Here is a 21,827-nt window from a genome sequence, read left to right as displayed (position 1 = left end):
CAAAAATAAAACTCATTAACATTTGAACAGTATTGTGGACAAGGGATAGCTTTTCTTTCTTTGTATCATTTCTTTAATACTACTTAACAAATCCTGTAATGGCATTACCCAGGATTTTTCTGAAGAGAATGACTAGAGCAGTGTGGAGGAAAACACAATTTTAGAGCTTATTTTACCGTTGTGGACAAATGATTACAAAATGCAAAGAGAATGTATATTGATGGAGCAGAGCAGGTTTTTCTTAAATCTCAAGTGAGAAATTACATGGGATTCCCTGAGAACAAGTCACAAAACAGGAGCCATGGTGGCACAGTGGTTAGAATGTAATATTGCAGGCAAACTCTCGTCACAGCCAGGAGTTCGAGCCTCACTGGCTTAAGGTTGACTCAGCCTTCCATCCTTCCGAGGTCAGTAAAATGAGGACCCAGATTGTTGGGGGGCAATATGTTGACTCTGTAAACCACTTAAAGAGGGCTGTAAAGCACTATGAAGAGGTATATAAATCTAATTGCTATTGCTAAAACATTTTTTATCTTGTTCAGCTGAAGAATTTGGTCAGAATGTAGAGATGCCTTTGTCTTGTTCAACCTTCCCAGCCCACCAAATTTACTCTCCTAGTTGGAGAGCATTGGAATAGAAATACAAGATATCTAGTGGACTTTAGATTAATTTTATTTGATGTGCCTGTTGAGGGCACTTTAACAGATCCCTTACTGATCATTTATTCATGTGAAATTGGGATTGCCTTTGCTTTGAAAGAAGCTGTGGTGAATTGAATATTATACAATCTTTGTTAAGACCTTATCTCAAGAATTCCATTCTTTTTCAAAACTTCAGAGCATGTAGTGGCAGCCTAGCCATGGCTTGCTTAATCATGGGGTGTTGATTAAGCCATAATTAGCAGGGTTAATAGCAGAAGTAAAGTGCACTGAAGCTGTACTTCCAAGATGAGAAAACGTGAGCGCAATGCATACGTTGGTTCATTCTCTTCATAACAATAAAAAAAAGTTCCCTGCCTGAAAGAGAAACTGTTTTTTTATCATGGCATCTGAATGCAGCTAACTGATTATTATCTCAGGAAGAACAATGGATGCTTCCTTTCAGTCTTTAAGCCTGTGGCGTTCTAACAGCATGAAAAAATCTTCAGTCAGATTCTGCTTTTCACAATGGAACCGAGATACAGTTTTCTGCTACTGAATAAGAGGCAGAAGCTGGGTTCACACATGCTATTAAGTGAGGGCTATGAAAAGTGTGCCCATGGTTCCACATGTGGTCTATTAAAATCCTGTCCCCAGAGCCACAAAAAGTGACAGAGGTTAATCATTTTAGTAGGGAATGGTATGAGGGCTAAAAACAAAATGGATGCCTTCAATCTTGCAAAGACTTAAGGAGTCCATTGTACTGCTTCTGTGATCTTCCCCAAAAATATGTTCTGATCCTATCCAAAGGCTGCTATATCCTTCAAGCCAATAGAAATTGTCCATGCTTGCAATCATTTTGAGCAGGGGTCTTCAAACTTGGTCCTTTTATGACTTGTGGACTTTAACTCCCAGAATTCCTCAGCCAGCGTGCTGGCTGAGGAATTCTGGAAGCTGAAGTCCACAAGTCATAAAAGGGCCAAGTTTGAAGACCCCCCGATTTTGAGGAATTGCTCCTAAATTTCAGAATTCCCTTCCCAGAAAGTCAGTTTTTCCATATGGAGTTGGATCCTTTTGGTGCACATTGAAAATATTATTAAGAAAATATTTGAAAGTATGATGATGACATTGCTGCTACTTTTTTTGGCTCTTTAAGGTTGGGCTGCTTTTTATTATGTGCTTAAATAACATGTTTATTTGACTTTTAAAACAAGAGGAGTATTTTATAGCATAATCCTGTACCACTTTATTCAGCAATCTCATTAAGTTCAATGAGGCTTGTTCCCTGAAATATGTTTTAGGATTGTCCTGTTCATGAGATAATGATGTGTGGTTTTTTTTTAATAGTCTACAAATAGTGCAGCAGTCAGAATCTTTTAATTCATTTTACAGTAATCTGTTTATTTCATTTGCCCTGCTATATCATTATGTTATCGTATCCTGGAAGAATATTTTCTTTCTAAATTGCTAAAGAAGTTAGAATCAGGCTGAGTAGTAGTGGCTGCTTGTTTCAGGTGGGCTGCAAAATATACTCTAGAGGGCTCATGATTGATCCTAATCCAGAAATAGAATGCCTTCCCTCTGTGCCACCATCTGAAGTGAGAACATTCTGTAGGCAATGAAATGATCTTCCATGCTCTGTGGACTCACATTGACCCATGAACCACATGAGAATAAGAAGGTGTTGGGATTTGTGGCTGCAAGATATCTTTTTAACATAGACGATGTTCTGTTTGTCCAAATGGTGCTTTATTTTCATGCAATAATATATAGATTACTGTGTTCTTAAGATCCTGTAAAATAAAGAATGATATTATTTAGTTCAGTGGTCTTGGTTTCCTATTTTTCCCTCCCCCCCCCCTTGTTCTTTCCCTTTTTGTATTTTATAAAGCAACAAATTCTCTCTCTTTTTGTTGGGTTTTTTTCTCTGTATTCAAGAACTTTTGACCTTTTTGATTATTTTTTTATGGAAAGGAGAACGCAGTCAGCTCGTAGATTCTTATTCTATTCTATTCTATTCTATTCTATTCTATTCTATTCTATTCTATTCCATTCCATTCCATTCCATTCCATTCCATTTTATGAATATTGGTGTGTTGTTGTTTTTTAATCTCGGAGTTTAGCTTGAACAAACTGTGTTGTATTTTCTTTCTTAATGGCATTTGGCAGATTTTCTGAAGCTCCCATTAGAGAATTATGTAAGAAATTTGCAAGTGCCGGTAAAAATTATTAGAATGGAACAACGGTCGGGACTGATCCGAGCTCGGCTTAGAGGTGCTGCTGCTTCTAAAGGCCGGGTCATCACTTTCTTGGATGCACACTGTGAATGCACTACAGGTTGGCTGGAGCCCCTGCTGGCAAGGATAAAGGAAGACAGGTGAGAATTAAGAACAGGTTCTGTTACTATGACAGCCTCTGCCACTCTCTCTCTCTCTCTCTTTTTTTTTTAGGGGTCTGTTTGTTATTAACCACTCTTTTCCTGCTTTTTGTATCTCAACCACCAGAAATGTCTTGCTTCAATAAAAGAACAGAAGAATGCTATATTCTGTTTGGTTCTAGTTTGCTAGTTTAATCTGGAAGCACACATACTGAACTTTGCTGATGGCTTTAAAACAGTGCCTTCCTGCTTAATGGGCCCATTTTTCTTCTGATTGTCAGTTGAAAGACCTCTGACAGCGAGTGTGACATCGTTTCTAAGAATATGGATTTGCACCAGGAATATCTAGGATTCATTCACTGAAGTATTCTGCAGTAGTTAGGCTTTCCCTAAGAATTATTTATGTGAGGGTTGCTTTCGGTTTCCACAGGGAAGGTGAGGTAAGAATGTAATAGTATCTAAACATTTGTTTTCTGTAGCCCAGTCATCCATTATAATCAGAAAACATCTCAGATGACATAAATACTAATTTGTAGAAAATGCAGAGAGCAAACACAGTCTCAGAAGTTTGTCTGTTATCTCACATGGGAAATGCTTTCTGACCTGTTCAGAGACATTCAAAAGGAAAGGTGGTGCTTCCCTCTCACAGTTGTTTGCTGTTTTATTCACACACAAATATATGTAGATTTGCTTGAGTAAAGCCTGTGCTATTCCATTAATTAAGATTTTGCTAAGAGTTAATAGTTCCAGAATAATACAGCCTGCAGTTATCTAAGAATACACAAAAGAAGGCATATCTTTACATAGTTTATATGTGATATATAGGATAGGGGCTACAAATATGGATGGTTTTCAAAGGGAATTTAAAAAAAGGATAAGATTATCAATAGCTTCTAGCAATTACTATAGCAGCATATCTTCAGTACATATGACTTGCCGTATCAGAAGTAGTTGCTTGGAAATACAACTGGGAGGATGCTGTTATACTCAAGTCCTGCTTGTTGAATTCCTACAGCAATGAAACCTTTGGGCTTGGCGTGTCAAAAATTTGGAAAATGCCTACTTAGATTCTGTTGATGTGTCTCTCACACATGTGCACCCCTGAACAATAGAGAAATAATTCTCTATCTCCAGCCCATCTTGGTCTAGTGCAGACATGTCAAATACAAAGCCCGGGGGCCAGATGCGGCCCGCGAAGTAGTGTCATGTGGCCCACGAAGCCATCCTGGAAACAGTGAGGGAACGGCCCCCGCTGCCTTGGCCCTGGCCCAGGCCGGCTGGGGGCCAATGTACAATTTTGTGGTGGCCATCTATGCTGAAATGCATTCAGTCTTAGCTCCACAAGGCCGTCTGGAAACAGCGAGGAACCAGCCCCTGCCGCGTCAGCCCCGCCCCCTGCATGCATGCTGGGGAGGTGCCACCCTTTGTGAGGAATGAAGAAATGCACCATGGCCTGGAAGTGGCCAGCAAATGGCCCTCACCTACTTCACCTATCCGGCTTGATGGGCTCTGGGGGAGGGGTTTCAGCAGGCAGTGAGGCTCCTCCAGTGGACCATGCCTTGGCACTTGCCCCGGTCCCACCCCCTTCTGCCAGAGACCCTCAGATCTGTCCCACTCCTGCCCAGGCCTCCACAGGCACCCTTGATGTGAACGATGTAGAGCTGGCCACGCCCACCCAGTGGGCCACACCCACCCAGTAGGCCACACCCACCCTGGCCACACACCCCTGCCCCCCCAAGGGCAACCGCAATGCTGATGCAGCCCTCAATGAAATTGAGTTTGACACCCCTGGTCTAGTGGCACTATGTGGCAGTGCTTCGTGCCAGTCCCTTAAAGGGCGTGAACCTTGGGGAATGGCATGATTGCCTCTGTGGCCCAGCACTCCCCAGAATCTGCCACATACCACTTACCTTCAAGCAATGCTCTCTTTCTGTTGCCTGGTTCCCAGCTAGGTTTTCAAGGTTTTCAAGTAAATATTTACTTATTTATCTGATTTGCTGCCATCTCCCCTCGGAACAACTCTGGGCGTCTTAGTAGAATCTTAGTAGTATGATGTTCCCGGGTGTAGGAGCAATCAAGGAAAAGGCATGATTCCTGAGACCCACTAAATAAAAATATTTAGTAGATGGAATCTGCAACGTGTTCCTCCTGCCCAATGGAATGGATAGAAATAATGGGAGTAAGGTGGACCCATGGCATGTAAGACTTGAATTGCACCCAAAAGCCAGTGCAGTTGTCAGAGCAAAACATGGGCACTGAGAGACAAATCTATAACTGCTGGCACTGCTGCATTCTGGACCAAATGAAGCTTATTGGCATTCCTCAAGGGAAGCCCCATAGAAATCATAGCTTAACCTGCCCCTGGTTCTCTCAGCATCAGAACCACACAAGAACTGCAGTGAAAAGACAATACATCATGTACTTGAAAAGAGCTTTCTGTAAACATTGGATACACCACTCAAATATTGATAATTTCATAGAGCCGTAGAATTGGAAGTGGCCATTGAGATGATTGAATGCAATAATCTGACTCTTTGATGGAGTCAGTGAAATGAAATCATGTTGGCAGATGGATGTCTAGCTTCTTGTTGTGTATTTTTCTGTGGTTCCAGTCATTAATTGCACTGTGAACTGAATCTGTCATCTCTGTTTCCACATTTGTAGTTTGAATTCTGCATATTCAATTTCCTTTATGGTTCCCCCCCCCCCCCTTTCTCATTAGGTTTCTTGGAAATATATGTCTCTGATTGTTTGCTAGCTGATAGACCTCACATGGTGAAAAACTATTTCTATTTTCGTCTTCATCGGTATAGCTAGATTTTGAATTCAGAATAAGTAAAAGCTTTTTAGATAGTGGATGAGTAGGAAACACTATGAATGTTGCTCCATTTCCTATCTGTGACTTCTTATTAATAGTTTGCATATTGAGCTTATCCATTTGGGTTTTGCTCGAGGAAAACATGTGTGCTTTGGGGTAAAAAAAGAAAAGAAAAGCAAGACCTAAAAAGAATTGTGCATACTTATATGTTATGGATTTCGCAAGGTGTGGATGTGCTTAATGTGCCATGAATAATACATCTGGATTTTAAAAACAGTAATCCACTCAAATGCTTGTGGAAGCAGGTATTTCCCCCCCCCCCCAAACTTGGTCACAGTTCATATCTCCAAACGGATGCAGCAATCTTTGGAGCTTTGCCTAGTTTCAGTTGCCAAGGCTGCATGGATAAATCTTCAGCTATATTGTTAACAATGTTTAGGAAAGGGAGGAGAAGGAGGCCTTCGTGTCCTGCCTTCGTGTTTTCTTCTCCTGAGTAGATTTTGATTGTATTTATTTAATCAAGGTGTTAATGGATTTCAAAAGGGATTCAGCCCTTTACATACAGCCTTACCTCTGTAAATGTGTGTATTTGGACCAGACTGATTTCCTTGACAGGAAAATATGTTTGCATATTTGTTTTTGTTTTATAGAAAAATTGTTGTATGCCCAATTATCGATGTAATCAGTGATGACACATTTGAATACATGGCTGGATCAGACATGACTTATGGAGGATTCAACTGGAAACTCAATTTTCGTTGGTACCCAGTTCCCCAAAGAGAAATGGACAGGAGGAAAGGAGACAGAACTTTGCCTGTGAAGTAAGTAGTAGAGACAGAGGATGATTTATGAGCATTAATTGTTTTGTGTATACACACATGTATGTATATACAGTATTTATAAGACTTTAAGACACGGGATCATGTACCACATAGATCAGGAAAATAGATGGGACCTTGATTGTGGTGGACAGTAATGAGTGAATGAATAGGGAGAACAAGCAGGAGTTTGGCAATGGAATTGTAGGGGAAAACCTTAACAAAATGCCCCTCTAAATCAATGCTGTACTCATAAGCTGAGAGCCTCAGCAAGAAACCAAATGAAATCAAAGTTTATTACTGACGATCACTTTAAAAATAATGAGGCTGAACAGACAGGACTTTAGAGTCCTGACTTGCAATGCTTTGGCTATGTTTAATGCTCTCTGAAAACAACCTGGCATGTATTTGTAGCAAGTTCAAACTTGTGGATTTTCAAAATAAAAATAAAAATCAGAGGATTAGAGCATCCAGTGCCACATTTCACAGGGAAGAGAGAGTGAACATTGATCAGATCAAAGAAGGTTTTGATCTGGAAGTTTTTTTATCTGGAAGTTTTTAAGAAGAGACTGGACAGCCATTTGTCCGAAATGGTATAGTGTTTCCTGCCTGAGCAGGGGGTTGGACTAGACGACCTCCAAGGTCCTTATTATTATTATTATTATTATTATTATTATTATTATTATTATTATTATTATTATTATTATTATTATTATTATTATTATTATTATTATTATTACTACTACTACTACTACTACTACTACTACTACTGCTATTATTATTATTATTATTATTATTATTATTATTATTATTATTATTATTATTATTATGTGCTACAATAGACAGAGAAAGTAGCTTTCCCTAAGAAAGAAACTCAAACAAATGAGCCATCCCAATGGGTTAGGTTGAATACAAGAAGTAAGAGACAGAGAAGATATTATGCAGTGCTGAGACTCAGATTCAGCTTTCAGGACCTCCCGGAAGGAGGCTATAAGCCTTAGGAAAATTAAAAGGAAAAATTGAGAAGTAGGAAGACAGTGGGTCCTGAACGGTAGAGAGAATACTGTTGTATCCTACAAGTAGACAAAGAGAAACTGAAACTATAAGAATGTGAAGCAAATCTATGTTAAGCTGACCTATCAGCTTGTGAAGGGTGTTAGCTGCTAAGAGTGCTGAGTTATGAAAGAGGGGCTTCTCAGATGTATTAAAGTCCACTGATAGTTATTCTTTTAGTAGGATAGAAATGCAACAAATAACCCATTTGGCTTAACATTGAAAAGATGAAGCCTTGCCAACAATACAAATATGGGAGACCAAAATCAGAGAGAATGCGGTGACGACAAAACTGACTTTATATTTTTGTAATGCAAGTTTAACTAGATTCAAGCAGGAATGCCCCTCTTACATACAGGTCTTCTTATGTCACACAGGAAAATGGGTTTAGACATTTGGAACATGGTTTGTAAGAAAAAAAAGTTAAAGCATTACACCACTATCAACACCATCCTTCTAAGCTTTGCAAGTGATAAGCTTTGCCATGTGAATATGTCTTTAATATTCGATCCTTTTAATACTTATTCTTTTACTACTTAGTTCAAATTAAAATCTCAAAAGTCTTTATAGTAACCCTGCTTCAGTGTGGTTACTCATTTTCCAGTTGCTGCTAAGCTTCAGGCAAAGGTCCAGGCTCCAGGCAAGACTCCCAACTTTGTACCAATAAAGGAGAATATCTGTAGCTCAGGGTTGAAATGAAGAGTCCTTGGTGCTCTCTGAGCTTGGTTGTTTTCTTGCAGACATTTCATTACCCAAACTGGGTAACATCTTCAGTGCTAGCCATCAGTTACCTAGTTTGGGTAATGAAACGTCTGCAAGAAAACAGCCAAGTTCAGAGAGCACCCAGGACCCCTCACACAATCTTTGTCTTTCTCCAAATGTTCTTGCAGTAGTTGGATGAAGTGCTGCTTCAGTATGGTTACTGAAGGCAAAGGTCCAAGCTCCAGGCAGGACTCCCACCAAGATAAACTACTTGTGGTCCTGACAGTTGAATGAAATTCCTCTTGCTGCTTGTACTAGCTGCCAATCTGTAGACATTGCTTCCTCTTCTGTGGGGCATTTGCCTTTACTTTTCTTGATATCCTCCACTTCTTTCCCATTCTGTCTCAGCATTTGCTTTTCTAAACTCAAAGACGGGAGAGGGTGAAGCTGCCTCTTTATGTCAGCACGTCCTTGAAAATATTAGAGTGTGCCTCAATTAGCCCAGCAGCTGGAACACCAAATTTTACATGCTTGTTAGTACAGGTCTAAGAGAAATGTGATGGGGGGGACTTCTCTGCATGATCGCAGCAGCTTTTTAAACAAGCATATAGCAATTTCAACTTCATTCCCTCATACTCATCTCAAAGGCTTCTTCAGGGCTTTGACAAACTGTTTTGTAAATCCAGTAAGGATTTACCATTCTCTTGGTTTATTATTTGTATTTCCATTTTAGCTATCATCTCTCTTTTATAAGGCACATTTTTTTAATTTTTCAGCATTTCAACAAATTCTTTATATTCTAATATTTTCGCGTTAGATGAGATGTGTTTCAGTGCTTTTTCTGTAGATCTTCCAAGCCATTCACTTTTATATCTGGCATTTCTTCTTTAACATCTTTTGGAAATAATCTATCCATAGAAGCAGATGGTGTTGGTAGCGTAGCTGCTAGTTTCTGCTCCAGTCTTCAAAAATCTCCTGGAGTAGATAAAATTTAAAACCACTTTCTGTCATTTTGTCCCAATGCTAACAAAGCCAACCTTTTTATATATATATATATATTTCCTTTTATGCCTATGGTCTGAAATCATAAAGTCTCAAATTTCTGTTATGACTTAAGGTAGACTAAATAAGTTTAGTTCTCATGAAGGTGCTATTTATTTATATAATTATATTTCCAAGCTCTTATAGCAAAAATCCTACCATTCCAAATTGTTTGGCCCCTTAATTTATTTGTCACTTTTTTTTTCAAATTAAAGTCTTATATAGCCTTTTGCCATTTTTTAAAGAAGTTCTTTACACTCTATAGCTTAAAGTTAATTTTTCTTTTATTCTGGAATCAAAGTAAACTGACCAGGTAGCTCTGCAAACTTGTTGTTTTGAAGATCTCTTTTAGCCTTAAGACAGTTAATTAGGTAATTTCCCAAAGTAATTAGAAATTAGCGAACCCAGTATCCTTAAAACAACTCCTACCAGTTGGGATAGTGATAGCTTTCCTTCATCTCCGGGTGTTCAAACCCATGGAAATTACTATCCTGCAGTCCCCTGCAAAGAGCAGCTGTTTAGAACACAAGTGGACGATCACCTATCCTCTCCATATCCAGGAGAGTTCTGTGGTACCAGTCCTTCTTGCCAGTTTTTTGTTGTGGCCACAATGTCATCTCCGCTTGTTTGGAGATCTGCTGACTCACTATTCCTCACCAAGAGGTCTCCAAAAATAACAGTGAACTTTAACAGGGACAGTGCAGGTAGGGAATCTGATCATCATAAAGTAGAAGCGCTACTTCATTTGAGTTGGAAAGCATACTTTTTTGATGCAATTTAAAATTTCACACTTTAGACTTTATTAAGAATATACTTTTTTTTCTGTGCTCCTATTGGCTACGATAGACAAAAGCTTCTAGCGCAGTTTATTAGATTTTCAGAGTTCATGAGATTCATATCTTCATTCCAAAGCAAAAAAACGAACAAAAAGCATAATAGCAAGACCACTCCTCCAAAACGAGCAACATTGTGCAGTATCTTTATAAAGTAGGGTGTATCGTACGGCCAAATCAGTTTTTTTTTCAATTAAAATAAAATCCCATTTAATGAAATTTTAGCCTTGTTTAATCTTTCCAAATGAATCTTCTGCTAATATTACAGTAGCAACTCACAATAATATTTACTTTTATGGTAGTTGACTATGCTGCCTGGGGAGGAATATATAGGAACCTTACATTTACGAGTGTGAATTTTTTAACAAAACTTTGGAGTGATTTAGTAGAAAGCACCTGTAAGAATCATAAGAAAAGCTTAACTTAGTGTGAATGTTTAGCCCCTCTTCTTTATTGTACTTGCTGTTGATTTGATTAACTGTGATGGGTGGAATAATATGTAGAAGAACATTTATAATTCTGTTGCAGTTGGTATACCATCACCTAGTACACATTAAGCTTACTGGATTCTTACCTACTGTAGTAGCAGAAGGAAGGTATTAAAATAGCAGCCCATAGATTAATGAAGCTCAACTGTGCTTTGACAGCATTTGGGGAATTTATTGACACCATGATAAGTGATTCAGTCAAAACCCTGAAAAGACTGTGGCATAGAAATGTCTGATACACTTGGCCCTGTGCAGATAATGCAAAGCTCTCATATGGAGTAGCTAAATGGACTTCTGAATTGTTTAGCATGGAATGATTTCAACAAGAGTTAGAACGACACTTTAATAAACACAGCACAGAGTGTTTCTAAAAGACCGCATTGTACTGTGACATTGGTGAGGGTGCAGAAACCACACCTCGTTGCTGCCATTGTACCTGCTTCGCTGGCCATTCCAGTAGAAGTGTCTCTTGTGTATGGCTGTGAACGCACAGATAAATGGGGAGCAACCTTTGCATGCCTTACAAAGGAAGAAGCTGCCTTACTGCTTTAAAATGGTGCCACGTTCACACATACACATTTTTATGATTCACTTCTTTGAAATGGTTTGTGCAGTCCTAGAAACACATCATCAAAATGCATCTTTTCCCCAGTGACAGACTTACTCTAGTATGTAAAACGATTAACCAGATGCCTTGACACATTTTCTTTATTTCAAAGCAACCATGACTGTTGCTGATTGTATCAAGGAAGTAAAGGGCTCCTTGATGTTCTTTTGCTGTCCTTTTTTTCCTTTTGACCTTTTGATTTTTTTTTGCATTTGAAATCCTCCAAAAATTTATTTTAGAAAAAGGTGGTAATTGTGTATGAGAGACAGATGAGCTTTGATTATGAAAGACCCTAGATCACATATTTTCCAGATGTGAGTCTTTAGAAATTAGATGGAAGAAGCTGAATTCATTAAATCCTAGACCATTTACGGAATATGAACAGTATTTATGGAAATATTAAAAAGGAACAGGCATCCAAAATAGAGACCTACTTCAATGTATAATTGAAATAGGTAGACGATATTTGTAGGAATCTAAATCCGGATTCAACTTTGGTGGGTTCCCAAGTCAAGGGATACCATAACAAGGGTAATATATTAGCTATACCTAGGCAGTATTTTTGTAGATAGCAGCTTCTTTTGTAAGGAAAGAGAAAAGGAATAACCGTAATGCATTGCCAAGCATTGGTTTTGGGTAAAACAGGGAGAGAAACACTGCAATCAATTGTGCCTGGATCAGAGTTGTTTAGCTCTTGGCATTATATAATTATCAAGGTAATCAACTTCCCACTTAATAGCTTGAATCTATTCCATATACTTAAAAGGCAAACTTGCGGTTCACACGACAATAAAATAAAAATATATCAAAAAAGCTAGATAGCTAAAGAACCTAAGAATGCTTGTTAATATGAATGTTTGAACATATTTCTATCTTTTTAAAAAAAATATTGATACGTTTGAAGTTACATATACTAGGATTCAAGAAGTAACAAAATGGCTGGAATGCACACTTGAAAATAATTATTCTTGTGTTTCATAGGAGCTATAATGAATTAATGAGATGTATTTGATTGTAAATGTTTCTGTGGGTCTATTCAAGTAGTTGATCACGTTTCTTAATTACAGAACATAAAATATTGTGTTGGTAAGGTTAACCTTTCATCTATTTGGCAGAAATGATTAAAGTAGATCATAGAATGTCTTCCTTTCCCAGCAATTAAAATATCTTCTTAACACTTTGCAAATATAGAGTCCCAAGACTTAATTTCTTTCTATTTTCTCTTTGTCTTTTCTCAGAAAGTTCTATAAAGTGTTAACACATTTCTTTTGCAAATCCAAAATGAAAAATATATTCTAGTCACTCTTCTGATGTGTTATTTATATATCACTCTTAATTGTTAAGACGTCACCCAGTTTCATTTGTATATCTAGTATAAAATCTTATTTATATCGTTCTTGTAATCTGTAATTTTTAAATCCCCATTTGAATCAGCCTCAGCCTCAGTCTTGTTAAAAACAGACAATCATAAAAGTAACTTCTGAGTACTTTAGTCCTGAATATCCTTAAATTTGTCCCAAGTTAGAATAATTTACTCCATTTGGCATTAATGGCTCTTCTTCTTTAATTATAATGCTTAATTCTTTCTAGTTACCTCTAATAATCAACCATCAAAAACTCTTATTTTCCTGATAAACAGTATTTTCTTATGGGAAGATTTCTTATACTTAATTTTCTCCCCAAACAATTACATTTCCCCACAGGGAAGATCCTTAAAATAATTTTCAAAATCTTATTTCTAATCTTGTCCCTCTAATCCATTTGTAACGTTCCAAAATCAACATTTTCATCGCTCTTTGGTATTTATTCCATAAGAAATTCTAAAGTCTTTAAACTTGCATAGAACTTTTTTTCCCACCAAGTATTGAAGGAGATTCACATGATGTAATGTAACTTGCGGGTTCTTAATATCAAAAAAGTATTTAACAAGCAAGTAAGTGATTAAGATTAAGAAAGGAAGTATACAAGTCCCGTGTCATTTTGAAGGCTTGGAGCTGTGATTTAGGCATAGATGGCGATTCCCTTGACTCAACTGAGCTGTAACCCACCGGAAACCATTTGTCTTATGGTCTTTTCACAAGGAACTACTGTCTGGAGTGAGCATGGGCAGTCCTGAGTCCTCTCCTTGTCCAGAGAGGAATTCCAAGAAGTTGCTCCATTTGCCAATTTATCATTCTGGTGCAGTTGTCATCTTTGCTTACTGCAGAGCTGTCTTCAGTTTCCCATAGCTTCCCCAGAAATCACATTTTTTTTATCTTTAAAAAAATTGCTGAAGAATTATTCAGAGTGACTGAATAAGACATCAAAACAAGACAGAAGAGAGGAGGTCACAAAGACTAAAGCTAAGGGTTCAACAAGAGCTCTTGAGGGATTCCATTACCTATTTTTTTTTATTTGCACAAGTTTTCTTTTTCTCTCTTAAATAAATTATGTCTCTTTATCTTCACATGTTTCCCTTTACATCCTTTCAGAAAATGTGTGGCTGGTGGACTAATGGATTTCTCTAGTATTTTGAGGGATTTGTACTTAAAGGTAACAAGGCTTTGCTAACTGCCTTTCATTAATTTAAATCTTGTAATAATCCCAGATCTTCCTAATGTGTTATGAGGATCAAACGTAAACAAATTCTGAAGCTTATACTCAATAGCAAATGATTTTATCAATACATACATTCCTTTAAGCACAAGTAAATGTTGACAGAATTAATCGCAGCCAAATGGTACAATGCTATTCTTGCTTATGCACCATTTTATTTCACGCAACTTTTTGTTACTATCCCTCTCCCAATATTTGTAGGGGGAATTATTGAATTGTAGCTTTCTAGAAATATTTTTAATAGTTTTGATGCTTCCAGAAGTCAGAGACAGTGTTGACATACTACAGTTGATTTATCTTTGTAATATCTACCCAGGTATTAAAACATTNAATCCAAATTATATATATATATATATATATATATATATATATATATATATATATATATATACCGTACTTTTCAGCATATAAGACGACTGGGCGTATAAGATGACCCCCAATTTAGTGACTTGTTAAAACCTGCAGGTAATTGTTATTTAAGGCAATTACAGCAGAAAATGAAAATAATTTGTTCATAGATCTTTTTACAGATACTTCCATTATCATTACTACAATAAAAAGAACGTTTAGGCTATTTTAAAAACAGTAATACCTTAGTGTTAAAAACAAATATTCAGAAACACTTCAGAGCAAATTCGGTCATTTTGTTTCGAATCAGTTTCAGAGTTTTCTCATTTATCATGATTAAACATCATTTTTACTAGTTTTAGTTACCTTACAATCTTCAATAGTCAACTCAATTCATTTCGAGTGTGTATTTTATTTATTTATTAAATTTATATGGCACCCCTCTCCCCAATAAGGCAACTCTGGGTGGCTTACAAACCATGAAAAAAAGATAAATACAAAAACAGTTATAATTACACCACTGGATAAAGGCTAGAACCAAGGAGCTAGACAGCATGAGAACCAGATCTTCTTACTTGTCAATCACTTCCAGCGATGAGCACCTCCCTCAGAGCCTAAGGCCAACCAGCAAAACCAGGTTTTAATAGCCTCCAGGAATACAGTTCTCATTTTCCTTGGTAGAAGGCTCTTCTCCTTGACCTGACCTGCCAGAGTTCCTTAGTAGATGGGGTCCACAGTAGGTCCCTTCTACCCAAGCAAGTGGAATGGGCTAGTCCCATTGGGGCGTGATGGCTCTTCAGATACCCTCAGATAATAAGAATGCTCTTAATAAAGCAAGAAATCTTTTCTGGAGTAAGGTCTTGTACATTATGATCTGTCTTTTTTATTTTTTCCTGACAGAGCATAGAGCAAAATGATGGGCATAGAGCAGGGGTAGGCAACCTCGGCTCTTTTATGACTCATGGACTTCAACTCCCAGGACTTCTGGGAGTTGAAGTCCATGAGTCATAAAAGAGCCGAGGTTGCCTACCCCTGGCATAGAGTCTACAGGTAGTCCTTGACTTACAACAGTTCATTTAGTGACCATTCAAAGTTACAACGGCACTGAAAAAAGTGATTTATGACTATTTTTCACATGACCCTTGCAGCATCCCCATGGCCACGTGATCAAAATTCAGATGCTTGGCAATTGACTCATATTTATGATGGGTTGCAGTGTCCCCGGGGTCATGTGATCTCCTTTTGCGACCTTCTGACAAGTAAAGTGAATGGGGAAGCCAGAGTCACTTAACAACCACATTACTAACTTAACAACTGCAGTGATTCACTTAACAAATGTGGCAAGAAAGGTCGTAAAATGGGGCAAAACTCACTTAACAAATGTCTCGCTTAGCAACAGAAATTTTTGGGCTCAATTGTGGTCATAAGTCGAGGCCTGCCTGTATACTGAGTAAACTAGGATAATGGCTGCATACAAAGACCTTTGTTTAGAGAGAAGATTCTTGAACATGCTTTTTAGGGAGTGTGTAGGAAACTAAGTGTTACAATACTAAGATTTACTACATTTAAAGATACTAAAATATTATATTTTGACAAATATTGATGCATTTTTGTTTTCAAAATNACTTGACACTGTGGAGAATCCTTCTGCTTAAGACAGTGTTTCCCAACCTTGGGCAACTTTAAGATGTGTGGACTTCAACTCCTAGAGTTCCCCAGCCATCAAGAAAGCCTTCTCCTCTAACCATAGCTCCCTAAGCAATTCCTTCCCTCTCTGTATGTAAGTCCAACAAGCCCTGTGGTTAAAAATGTCCATCCCTAACCGGATTCTGCATTTCACTGCACAGTGAATGTTAGGAGTTCGTTTATTCATGCCACAGAGCCAGCATAGCTGTGTCATTTTTCTTGATAGCTCTAACAATGAACCTTACTTAATCTCGTTGGCCCATCTGTTAGATAGTAATTCCATTACGTAGTTCAGATAATTCTTACCCATTTGGTTGCAGTACTCACCTTAAGAAGAGCATGCATGAAATGGTAGTTTAGGCCAGTCTGACTTCTTCCAAAAGTCTTTCAGGCTCTGCTGCTTCACATGATAGCTAACGTCTGAACCAGGCTAGAAAAGCAGGAGACCAGCTGGATGACCTTGGAGTCAGTCACTCTCTCTCAGCCCAACTCATCTCACAGGATTGTTGTTGTGGGGAAAATAGGAGGAGAAAAGTGTTGGGATATGCTCGCCACCTTGAGTTATTTGTAAAAATAATAAAAGCGGAGTATACAATAAATAAATAAATAAATAAAATCCACATCGTGCATCTTTTATGTGCATGGAAAAGGCAGATTTTGGAGGATTCACACTGTGTCAGTCCAAGGGTACCAATGTTGATTTCCAGGTATATATTATGGTCGGTTTAGGCAGTTTGAGGCTATCCTGTCAGTAGCATTGTCCAAAATCAAAATACCCATTGGCACAAATATTTCCACTCCAAAACCTAGAGCTATGCTTATCAATTTACTTTTGTCTTGAGAGGAGTTCAAAACGTGCTTGAAAATGAAGATACTTCCATGGATTCATTTTGCCTCCTTTGGCCTTTAAAAAAAATGATTGCAATAAAAATATTATCAATGTACAGTATTATGGTGCATTTGTTTGTATCATTTATTACATTTGTTGTAAATATAATTACAATTTAAACTGCAATAGTATTTTCCTGGTATGAAACTAGCCCACAACCCCAAATAGCAACATGCGATCCCTGTTCTCATTGGGGAAAAAAAATCAAAACCCAAAATAATAATCACAGTACACAATATTTCCTAATAATTTAGGAAAAGTTAAATTCTTTCAAACCTTCAAGCTATACTATTTTCTACTGATAGTGAACAATTTGCCCACTAGGGCTCTCATTTGTGAAAGCTTGGTCTATACCAGGGGTCTTCAAACTTGGCCCTTTTATGACTTCTGGACTTCAACTCCCAGAATTCTTCAGCCAGCGTGCCTGGCTAAGGAATTCTGGGAGTTGAAGTCCACAAGTCATAAAAGGGCCAAGTTTGAAGACCCCTGCTCTATACCAATTTTGGAAGACTATTTTCAAAGAGAGGGGGGAGTAATTAAGGCACTAATTAAGGAGATGATCTTTCAAGGCATTTTAGCCCCATGATAGAAAAGTAGAGCTTTCAGAACTTGGCTCCTCCCTCTCCAATATCTTATTAAACTGGGACACCACCAGCAGCTTCAGTCATCTCCTACTCTGGACAAATTCAGCCAGTGTTGCTTGTGGCAAAACAATTATTTAATCTACAGGTAGTCCTCGACCTCATAACCATTCGTTTAGCGACTCTTCTAAGTTACAGCAGCACTAAAAAAAAGTGACTTATGAGCAGTCCTCGCACTTACAAGCGTCGCAGCGTCCCCATGGTCATGTGATCAAACTTCAGACAAGTTTGGCAACTGGGATGTAGTCACACCTTTTTGCAGCATCCCTGGGATCATGGGATCACCATTTGCAACCTTCCTGGCCAGCCTCCCAACAAAGCAAAGTCAATGGGAGAAGCCACAGGCTTTTGCTTAACTACCGTGTGATTCCCTGAACAATTGCATTCATTTGCTTAACAACTGTGGTGAAAAAGGCCGTAAGATCGGGCGCATCTCACGTAACAATCACCTTGCTTAGCAAAAGAAATTCTGCTCCCAACTGTTGTCCTAAGTTGAGGACTACTTGCACTTGATTGGGTTATGGCAGTTGATTATTGCATTCTGAAGCTTTAATGACCTATGCCATGTAAAAGCAGAAACCTCCCCCAAAACAGAGATCTCAGAGCAAGAGGACCAAATAAAGTCAAAAGTATTTTAGAAGAAATTGAAGCAAACAAGCAAGGACCTATGGAAGAAAAAGATGGTTATTTCATATAAAGCTATTTCATCCCTCCCACAGCCTTTATTACATTCATAGATGAAAACAATATGTTGTGTGCATATTTATAACATGAAACTTGAACTTCTGAATAATTTCATCTTTTGGTAAAAAAAAAAAAAAAACCACAATGGGCAGAATAAAATCTTATGGCACTCAAGAGGCAAAAGAGATGTATAGCATCTTGCATTGAATTGCTGGTACAAAAAGCCTTCAGATATATGCAGTCATTCACATTTGAAATATTTAAAATGTCTCCTCAAAGTTATTAAAAGTATTATTTTAGTTGATTTAATTGACAATTCTCTCTCTCTCTCTCTCTCTCTCTCTCTCTCTCTCTCTCTCTCTCTCTCTCTCTCTCTCTCTCTCTCTCTCTCTCTCTCGTCGTATGACACAAGCTGCTGCCAGTGTGAATTTTGTCATAATGTTTACTGATCTGTTGAGCCTTGAAAACATAAAAGAGAAAAAAAATTGAGCATTTAGCCATTTGTAGTAATGACAGTAACAGTGACATTTTAGAACTGGTTTATGCATCCAATTTTATTTTCTTAATGAATAACAGTTTGGTTGTCAAGTTCAATTTTATTTTAAAACTCTTGAGGCCCATTATGCTATGCCAATAATTGTTTAAATGAAATGAAATATAATTTATTCAGAATATTTATATCTGCCTACTGCCCAAAGGTCTCAAGCTTGCATAGTATAAGTTTAATATTCATTAAAACGGATGAGTTACCAGTGATGCAAAAAAAACCAAAACAAATATGAATTTTCCCCAGTCGTCAAACCCTTTTACTGTTATTCCGCTGCTGATCCTTGGGGCCATAAATGGTCTTAAATGAAATTATATAGAACAGGAGCTAATGGACTCAAGGTGTTCTAGACGTCTTCTCTAGGAAATTAATGCTCTTGTCCTATTCAGTCCCATCACTTAGTCCAGGTTCTCTGAATTAAAATCTGTCACTGGAATCATTGTCAAGTATTGTTATCCCAAAAGCTTAGGTTCTTTCATTTCAGTGATCAGTTTGTTTTGATTCCTCCTCCTCCTCCTCCTCCTCCTCCTCCTCCTCCTCCTCCTCCTCCTCCCCATCACCACTACCACCACCACCATGATTATGTTAAGTGAAATTCCCAGCCCTTTGAAACAGCCTCCCACCTGAGATCTGAGGGGTCTCTACCTTTTTAGTAAGGTGACCAACTTTTTTACAGTGAAAAGGAGGACACAAATAAATTGAAGAAAAAAATATCGTAAATAAAAGAAACATTTTATTCATTGCAACAATAATACAGACAACTTGCATGTGCAAAGTTTGCCAGCCGGGTGTTTTGGCGTGCTCAGCAGCAATTCCTATTGGCTTTCAAAAGCCAATAGTGGGAGGAGCACAGCTCATGCAAAAGTTGAAAAAAAAACCATAAAAAAAGGGTGCCGGAATGCCGTTCTGAGCATTCTATGAGAAAAAAAAGCCCTGCAGATTAGTCTTCAAATATCGAAAAGGAGGACATGTAGGAGGACACTTTTCGAGGGAGAACAGAACTTACAAAAGGAGGACTGTCCTCCCTAAAGGAGGACGGTTGGTCACCTTATTTTTAGGCCTCTAAAGGACTCTGAAGATCTACCTCTTCCCCCAAGCATTGGGCAGGATAGAAGTGGAGCTAGGAGGATATTTGGTCTGTGCTTGGGGAAAAAGGTACAGTTGTTTTTAGTTATGTTTTATGGATTGTTGGAAGTACCTAGAATCATCCCTCCCTCCCTTCCTTTTTTCTTTCCTTCCATAAGATTGTTTCCTTTTTTTTGTTGTTGTTAATCATTATCAAATGTTGTCAACAAAATTTGAAATTATATTGTATGCAAAGACTTTTTTTTTCTTGTCCTTATTTAACAATTCTTTCTAGATATTTTACTTCTATTTCAGGTAGGCATCTTCTATAAATTTTAATTCAGTGAAGGGGGAACCCCCAGCCTCCTCAAAAGTATGTCACAGCTCCTGACTGGAAGTGCCTGTGGACTAATGGCTGGCTAGGCTTAAAGACTGCTCTGTGGAAAGAGCACAGGGATGGGGGTTAGAGAAAAGGGTGAGGGCAAATGGCAGACACCAGAGGATGATGACAAAGAGATGTCTGCAGAGAAAGCACTGGAAATTGCCCAGTTTATACAGATCGAGGCCTGTAAAAACAGACTCCCCTACCCTCCTTCGCTGCCTGATTGGAAGCCAGCTTATTTGTCAGACATTAAATAGAGCTGGTTCCCCTATTGGAAATACTTAAGTGGGGAAAGGAAAGGGCCAAAATTTTCTCAAATAGGGGATTGCCTGTTTGCTGAGGCCAGGACTGACAATGCGAAGGAGAATACTGCTGTTGCCTGTCCCAGTTTTTTCCTTTGGTTTTGATATTTTATTCTGATATTTTATTTTTGAGTTCTTGGATTGGGATGCTGACATTTCCTTTAGATCTGGATATTTTGCTTAAGCTTTTCTTATAGCTTTTTGTTTGGTGACTTTTGAGTCAACATTGATTCCTGGTGACTGCTTAGACAAGTCCCCTCATTTTTCTTGGTTTTCAAAAGTGTCTTGCCTTTGCTTTCTTCCTAGAGCTGAGATGGAGTAACTGGCCCAAAGTCATCCAGCTCTTTGTACCTAAGCTTGAACTAGCCTAAGCCCTTCACCACTAGACTGAGCATAATTAATTTATTATCTTGACCACTAACCCTTATGTTTTCCTGTTCAAATGCAGCCATGGATCTCTACTTCATTAAAAGCACAAATGTAAATTTAGCTTTAAGGTTTTCCCATATATGCATTTAGTGAAGTAGAGATCCATGGCTGCATTTGAACTAGTCTCGGTGGTCAAGATAATACATTTGAATGCATAGTTACATAAATGCTTCCTGTAATCTAGTGCATAAAATTGTGGGACTGTGTTTATCAAGAGCACATCATGTGTGGCTTATCTGTAGTTCCAGTTATGAAGCAAGGCCTATGGATGGAATCATTGTTCTTGAAGTAGAACCCACTGAAGCTATTAAAACAAAACTGGGTAAACAAACAACGATTTGACTATATTTTCATTTTTTTTTCATTTTATTTCATTTTTATTATATTTATACCCCGCCCTTCTCCCGTAGGACTCAGGGCGGCTTACAGCCAGTTAAAAACAGTTTAATACAATACAATACAAAGCTTTAAAAAATCATTAAAAATAAATATTTAAATCGGCCGTTTCTACTAAAATTTGGCTAAAACCAATTTAAAATACCCCTAGGCCAGTCCTGCCCACTGAAACAACCAGGTCTTAAGGGCGCGGCGGAAGGAGGGGAGATCCGGAATCACCCGGATCTCTGGGGGCAGCTCGTTCCAGAGGGTGGGTGCTCCGACAGAGAAGGCCCTTGCCCTGGGAGTTGCCAGCCGACACTGTCTGGCTGACGGCACCCTGATGAGGGCCTCTCTGTGGGAGCGTATCGGCCGGTGGGAGGCAATCTGTGGCAGAAGGCGGTCTCGGATATAACCAGGTCCAATGCCATGGCGCGCTTTAAAGATGATAATCAACACCTTGAAGCGCACTCGGAAGGCCACAGGCAGCCAGTGCAGCTCGCGCAGTA

At 38.3% G+C, this 21,827-nt stretch overlaps 1 protein-coding gene across 1 annotated transcript in view; it reads left to right on the top strand.

The window, feature by feature from the left end:
- LOC107296866 (polypeptide N-acetylgalactosaminyltransferase 13) overlaps positions 1-21,827 on the top strand; it is a 98,851-nt gene that overhangs the window by 8,218 nt on the left and 68,806 nt on the right. The window contains exons 4-5 of the mRNA XM_015826221.1: positions 2,808-3,015; positions 6,484-6,654. Of these exons, the coding sequence (XP_015681707.1) occupies positions 2,808-3,015; positions 6,484-6,654 (379 nt within the window). The remainder of the gene's footprint in view (positions 1-2,807; positions 3,016-6,483; positions 6,655-21,827) is intronic.

Source organism: Protobothrops mucrosquamatus, unplaced genomic scaffold (assembly GCF_001527695.2).
Source record: "Protobothrops mucrosquamatus isolate PMUCROS unplaced genomic scaffold, P.Mucros_1.0 scaffold3010, whole genome shotgun sequence".
Lineage (NCBI taxonomy): Eukaryota > Metazoa > Chordata > Lepidosauria > Squamata > Viperidae > Protobothrops > Protobothrops mucrosquamatus.
The sequence above is the reverse complement of the archived record's forward strand: the minus strand, read 5'-3'. Positions and strand labels throughout refer to the sequence as shown.